Below are 7,049 nucleotides of genomic sequence, written 5' to 3'. Positions count from 1 at the left end.
AGTGATCTATCACCATCCCCGAGCCTTTTTGGTATTGATTGTATATTGGATATAAAGTCAGAACAAAAAAAGGTTCAGGCTATTTTTTAGCTGTTGTTACGGTGTCTGCACACAACTACGTCCTGGGGGACCACTTACGAAAAAGCAAAGGTGCTTTTTGGGCAAGACTTGGCTAAAGTTTTGTGACTTTTTAAAAAAACCTAAGTTTAAATTAATGGTTGTTCCGGCTACAGTTTAATGGCATGTGTGTTAAGTGTGAACTCTCTGTATGGTCTGTGAATCAAGTCCTAATCATTACTGCTGGTCAGGAAAAGGATCTACTCACCCTTGGAGGCTGTCTCGACTTCCCACGTTTATGAAACCCCACACCCAGAAGGGTAAAATACTTGGAGGCTCAGTTTGTCCTCACAATGTTTTCATTTTATTCAACTGGAATCAAATTGCAGAATTAACACAACATGTAGCAACTCCAGACAGGCTTTTCTTATACCAATGAAGAGTGACCAATTTAACAGGCACAGGCTTAACAAATTTCTGACAAATCTTTCACCCAGCCCTGCAGCTCATCTAGATGGTCACGCCTCAATAGGAAAGCAACTCTCCCATTGGCTCTTATAATAATGCTCTTTGAAGGAGCCAGAACAGAATACTGACACGTAGTAACAAATCTGAGATGCACCATATTGGGGGTTAGTGGACATGCCAGGCTCTAGTTGTTTGGTGAGAGACTGGACCGTGAAAACACCCCTCAGAGGATTCCATTATGCACAATCCTGGACTTAGGCTTACAAAGGCAGAGGCAATGAATTTTTTAACTTCTTTTAAAGATTTTTTGATGCTCTGCCCTATTACTATAGACCTGTTCTTCTCTAATTTTTTTCTTTTTTAAATTCCGGATTGCTATTCCTACATTAACAACCTGATGACCCCATCATAGTACCAAAGTATCGCCTAAAATGGAGTTAAAATTAGTTCAAAACATAAACCAGGGTGTGTGACCCTGTGTAATTATAAAGGACAGGCAGAAGAAAAAGTCACCTTAAATTACTATCTGCTCAGGTCTCATCTATGAGAATGGGAATAGAGGAGGAAAAATCTACATACACCACAGAACTTGAGGACACTGCTTGGGACTTCTGGGGTGATTTCTGTCTCCTGGCTTTCCCCTACTTCCCAGACAGCTGCTCGTAGAGTTTGGGCACATAGTCATCCCATTCCGCCTGGTAACATGTGCCAGCCACTGGGGGCCCGAGCTCATACTTTTTGCGGAAAGATGCCACCTTGAATTTGCCACGATGGTCTCCAGATCGGTTGCTGAGAATGGGCTCGTCACACTTCAGTGGGCCGTTCTGCTCGTAAACCAGCCAGACGTAGCGGTGAAGGCCTGGAGGGAGACAAGAGGGAAGATGTACACACAGTTAGGCATCTGATGGAGACGTCACCCATTTTCACAGAACGTGCTAACTTGGAGGGACCCGGACCACTTCATTCACAAGGAGGACACTGAGAACTTAGAGAGGTAGAACGAGGCAGGTCATTCACCTGCTGAAAATCACTCAATGCCTCTCCACTGCAACTGGTACAAAGTCCACCCTCGGCATCACAGCCTCTAGGGACCTGCAGGATCGGGCCCTCGCTCATCTCTCCTACCACTCTCTGCTCCTCATTCATCCTACTCCAGGACTCCCGCCCATCTCCAGGAGCACCCCATTGCCAGTCATTTTCCACCACTCCCATCCGAATGCCCACTGTACTTCTGTCACAGTAATACTGCTATCTCAAATTCTTTCTTTTTAATCTCCCTGTGAGAAAGAGAACTGCACAAAGCTATGGCGTTTGTCTTCTTGACCAATATCACCCTAGAACCTACCTCAGTGCCTGGCAATAGGAGGTGCTAAAAATATACATGAGAAATGGATGAAGGACACAGCAAATCACTGACCAGGGGCTCATCATATTGCAACCAGACTAAAGGAAAACATTATCTTTCTACCTTCAAAACTTACTTCCTTAGAAGACAAAAGAGACCTGCTTTAAAAGAAATGACCCCAACTCACTTCAACTAACTAGCAAAGAATGTTTTAAAATGAGCAGGCAAGCACCCTATTAACCTTGCGTCTTTCTACAAGCTCCAATTAAGTACTGGACACAAACAAGCACGAGGAGTTTTGTTTTTTTAAGTTATTTAAAGAAAAGTTATTTAAATATTCATACACGCATGTTCATTGATGCACAATTTGCAAAAGCCAAGAGGTGGAAGCAACCCAAATACCCGTTGATGGATGGATAAACAAAATGTTGTGTGTGTGTGTCTACACACACATACATAATAAAATACTGTTCGGACTTTAAAAAGAAGGAAATCCTGTCACATGCTATAATATGGATGAATTTCGGTATGGAGCTACATGGATTTTTTTTTAAATTTAAAGATCTAATTGGCTTTATGAAGCTATTTAGTAATTCGGCAGCATCTTATCTAGCAACAAGAAGGGTGCTCCTACATGGATTTTGTGAAATTTTCATATACTGCTGATTAGAGTGTAAAAATTTTCAACCATTTTGGAGAACTCTTGGGCAACTTTTGTGACCCAATAATTCTACTCCTAGGTATTTAGCCCCCAAAGAATGGAAACCTATGCCCACAAAATGACAAGAATGTGTATAGCAGCTTTATTCATAATATCCAAACACCGAGGAAAAAAAACAAAAGTCCATAAACATAATAGTTACATAAACTGTGGTACATCTGCACAATGGAATAGCACTTGGCAATAAAAAGGAATAACTTCCTGATACAAATGACAACACGGATAAATCTCAGACATTATCTTGAGTGAAAGAGACCGATCACCAAAAACAAATGCATACTGCATTAATATCGTTTATATGAATACAAAAGTAATCTATGGAGATAGGTGTAGGAGAATGATTAGTTCTGGGAAAATTTAACTTAAAGGGTGTGTGCATCAGTCAATATTCAGTGACTAAACCATTACAATCTTTATTATGTCTAAGTCACACCTTACAAAAAGGTGGTGGGGAGCGAGTGAGTTACTGAGGCTTTCTTTGTTAATGAGAACACAGCTCCTAATTGAGAAAACTGCTTTATTCTCATGTGTGTATTTCCCATAATTAAACTGCCTGCTTTGATAACTGCCCTAGAGAACTTAATAGATCCCTGAGAAAGATGTGCCTTTATCTTCCTTTTATGAACGTATGAGAAGGCTGAAGGCATCTGAAACTTCTGGGTTTACAGATTCAACATGTTTATGGCTAACTGTCCTTCAGACTAACTCATGGCTAGACAATGTGTACCAAAGCTAGTATGCCGCCACGCTTCACCCACCACGACTTCCTTGTTCCAGTGAATGGAAACACCCTATCATGCACAAGCAATAACAGTGCGCCATTAGCTTAGGCAGCACTTATCCATCCAACTTGGAGAGATTCAATATAGCATTCTCTCTCTTTACATATATAATGTGGGCCTGTCTTCCGTATAGTTCTTAAAGTCTTCCAAATGCTTTCAAGATATCATGCTCAATTTTCAAGAGAAAAAAAGGGAGCTGTAAAAAGGTAAGCCGATTTTTAATAATTAATTTGGAAACTATCATCATTCCTGAGATCTTTTGATGGAAACTAGAAAGTTCAAAGATCACAGAGGGCAAAGGCTGAATACAGAACTTAAACAGTTTGTGTTCGATCCATGTGCACACCCCCCAGGAAGCCATTCCAAGCATTCTGCAACACTGCTTCCTCGGTATCTCCTCACCAACTCCTACTTACTAAAGGCCTAGCAGCTCAGAGGCGATGCTAACAGAGTCCGTCTAACCAGAACCCAAGGTTCTAGCCACCTGACTACTGCCTTGGAGGTGAACTACACTGCCTGAAATCTCCACTAGGGAAAGAACTCTCATAAATAAAAGTATAAAGCTCTAAGAACCAAACTAAAGTCTGCAGCATTTTAGGCCAATCCTAATGTCCACCCAGACTCCCCTCCCGCATCACCCCTAAAAGCAGCCTTTACTAACCTGTGCCCTTGGGAGGCCCAGAGCCCACATAATCGGAGAGGACTGTGCCACTGCTGATGTTATTGCCCTTCATGTTGACCACCAGAAAATGGTGCCATTCCCTATGAGGAGGAATACAGGACCGTCAGTGCCATAGGAATGCACCACCAATGACAGTGCATGAAACACGTGTTCCATGCCAGGACGCAGCAATGAACCAGGCAGTCCTGCATTCTTGGCCAGTGCAACACAGGGGTCAACAAACCTGTAAATAGCCAGACAATAAACGTTTCAGGCTTTGCGGTTCATACCGTTTCTGTCATGACAACTCAGGTTTCTGGCTATAGCATGAAAGCAGCCATAGACAAGATTTAAATAAGTTGTCATGGCTGTGTTCTGATAAAACTTTATTTATGGACATTGAAATTTGAATTTCATGTAATTTTAAGATGTCACAAAATATCATCATTCTTTCCATTTTTTCCCCAATTATTTAAAAATGTAAAAACCTTTCTTAGCTCATGGAGCTATACAAAAATAGGCCTCAGGCAGCTGTGGCTCTCAGCTAGTTTCTCATCTCCAGCTCTAGGGGTTGAAGAGGCCAAAAATGCACACTCTGGCTTAAGCATGTTTGGTGAGCATCCCAAATCACATCTCCTAACACGGCACGTCCAGTGAGGGGCTTACACAGTGCAAGAAGCACCAGCTCATATTTGGATGACCCGCTGGTCTCCAACTTTGCCCAACTTGCCTAAATTTGGGGTCCTTCCTGCTGGGAGCATCCGGGTCTGTCAGGACCAAGGTGTAGAGTTTACCTGAATCAAGGCCATCCCATACAATACTGGCGGGCCGGTTCTTAACCTGTAAGAAGGAACCAGTTTAGAATTAAAAAGTCAGAAATACTAAAGAAACCAATGCTCTTTGACCTCAAGTCCTCGTAGGCAAAACAGAGTAGATTATTACTAAAAGCTAAAGTGTGTTGACTCTACTAGGAAACTTAATATTCTCTTTACCTTATTTTAGTCCCAGCAACACTATAAAGCTGCTATGTTATTAACAGAAAGAGGTAGGGTCAGGATTTCAACCCTGGTGCCAATAGAGTCCTCTTAACTACAACCTTACGTTGTCTGGAATGCCAGGGTCTCCAGATTTGGTGACCCAGAGGTTACCTAGGCCCTGCTATATTGAAATCTGAATTAACTGGACATTTAAAGGGGCACAGAAAACGAAATAGTCGAGGTGGCCAGATATGAGCTGTCAGTCTTGGACAAGTGAGGCTGCAAGACAGTTATTTCATATTTAAACACCCAAAACAAACAGCAGTTTAGTCACACCGCTGACGGCTCAGAACAACTTGGACAGTGTAGGGCATTCTAATTTCACCACTTTCAGCAGCCTGGTCCTGCCTCAATCATCGGCCAAACGATAAAACAAAGACCACTGCCCTCGAGTCTTGAAGCTGCAGAAGACACCAACCATCACGCTCTGGACCGCAAAAACAAAGGCGGCCTCGCTGGGCACTGATCATTGCCGGTTACGTAATGCGTCATATGTCCTCGAGTGAGGCTTTTGCTCCCCAAAGTAGGCCTAAAATCCCAAAACTCTGAAGGAAGGCTCTGGTGGCACGGGGGCGACCAAGGCCACCCCTTCCAGGGCACGGCCCGGCCCCGCCCCCGCACCCCGCGGTGCCGACTGTTTCCCGGCCTAGGCCCCCGCCAGTGCCTTGAAGACCCCGGCAAGTAGATTAATTTCCCCCACAGGCCCCTCCCCACCAGGTGCCATGTTCCGGGTGCTCCGGGTGACCTCAGGCCTGCAGCGTTAGCATCGCGACCCCCTTGCCTCGGTGGGAAGGGCGCACGTTGGCCGGAATGTCCTTCCTACCTCCGCTGGGTCCCCGAACCCACCGTCCTGCAGGACTCCCGGCCTTGGGCAGCTGCACCCCCGCGCCCTCGGGTACCTGGGTGGGCGTCAGCACTTTGCCCAGCTCGTCGATCTCCACCCCGGAGTATTTGACCTGCAGCGGTTGCTGCGGCCGCTCGTCCACTTCCTGCAGGCTCAAGGGTCCGGACCACTTGCTTAGGTCCATTTTCTTCGCGGGGCCGAGCTGGCGGATAGCCGGGACAGCTGAGCGAGAACAGACGGAGGAAAACAGCACCGACTGGAAGCGGTCGGCAAACTGGCCAGAGGCAACGCGAGCCGAGCGGAACGGGGCACGCACGCGCAAGAGCCACCGCCCCGGCCCCCTCTGCTCTCTGATTGGTCAAACCCGGTAGCGCGTGGTGTCTCGCGCTCCCGGGTCAATGCAGCGGGCTTTGCCCTTATTTTTGCACGGAGAGAATCTGCAGCCCGCAGTTGCAGAGTTCCCCGGAGCTATGGCTCGGCTTGCAAGACCGTTGTTTCAAGAAATGCAATTGATCTACTCTTGATTTTTTTTTTTAACCTTTTTGCATGATTCTTTGCTCCCCTTTCTAAATTCAGCAATAGTCAAGGACTTATTTTTCTCTCGCATTTCCTGAAACAAGCCAAATCGCCTTCGCCATCCTGTAATTTCACGCATGCTCACTTTGTTTTGGTTAACTGCAAGGTGAGAGGGCCTGAGTGAACTTTTGGGTATTTTTCTCAAAGGCCAAATATATTTGCACATATATTTGATCCTCCTCATCCCCACTTGCTCCAAACAAGATTCCTGGGAAATGATTTTTTTTAAATCATAATTATTCCTATTTTGCTGACTCGTGGCTCTGCTTCTATCAAAACTGCTCACTGTGACCACAAAATGCTTTGCTTTTGCTAAATACAAAGGGCACTATTTAATAGTCCTTATCTGATTTGATCTAAGAACAAACAGCCTTTGACATTGGTAACTATCCCCAGGAAATAAAAAGTTGTTTTCATTTCTTACTAGGAAATAATACAAGTACATTGTAGAAAATTTAAAGGAAAAAACCCAAAGAAGTAAATAAAAATCTTTTCTATTCCCCTACTTGGATATAAACAATTTTGGGTATGTATTTCCAGTTATAAACTATGAGTATA

General features: G+C 44.4%; 1 protein-coding gene across 1 annotated transcript; it reads right to left on the bottom strand.

Annotated features, from left to right (window-relative positions):
- Positions 1-398: 398 nt before the first annotated feature.
- PEBP1 (phosphatidylethanolamine binding protein 1) lies at positions 399-6,234 on the bottom strand. The gene is made up of 4 exons (XM_011355845.2): positions 5,971-6,234; positions 4,765-4,874; positions 4,035-4,135; positions 399-1,384 (listed from the first exon to the last, which is right to left on the bottom strand). Exons 1-4 carry the CDS (start codon positions 6,097-6,099, stop codon positions 1,167-1,169), a joined length of 558 nt encoding a protein of 185 aa, XP_011354147.1. The 5' UTR covers positions 6,100-6,234; the 3' UTR covers positions 399-1,166.
- Positions 6,235-7,049: the final 815 nt, after the last annotated feature.

This window comes from Pteropus vampyrus, unplaced genomic scaffold, assembly GCF_000151845.1.
Source record: "Pteropus vampyrus isolate Shadow unplaced genomic scaffold, Pvam_2.0 Scaffold23, whole genome shotgun sequence".
In the NCBI taxonomy this organism is placed as follows: domain Eukaryota; kingdom Metazoa; phylum Chordata; class Mammalia; order Chiroptera; family Pteropodidae; genus Pteropus; species Pteropus vampyrus.
The sequence above is the reverse complement of the archived record's forward strand: the minus strand, read 5'-3'. Positions and strand labels throughout refer to the sequence as shown.

Bases quoted from the DNA above. Each gene is read 5' to 3' on its own strand.
- PEBP1 (XM_011355845.2), bottom strand. From the start codon at position 6,099: ATGGACCTAAGCAAGTGGTCCGGACCCTTGAGCCTGCAGGAAGTGGAC. The intron at 4,136-4,764 runs GCAAGTTGGGCA...TCCTCCTCATAG, and splicing joins AGGAAGGACCCCAAATTTAG to GGAATGGCACCATTTTCTGG. The intron at 1,385-4,034 runs GTTAGTAAAGGC...GTCTCCCTCCAG, and splicing joins TGGGCCTCCCAAGGGCACAG to GCCTTCACCGCTACGTCTGG.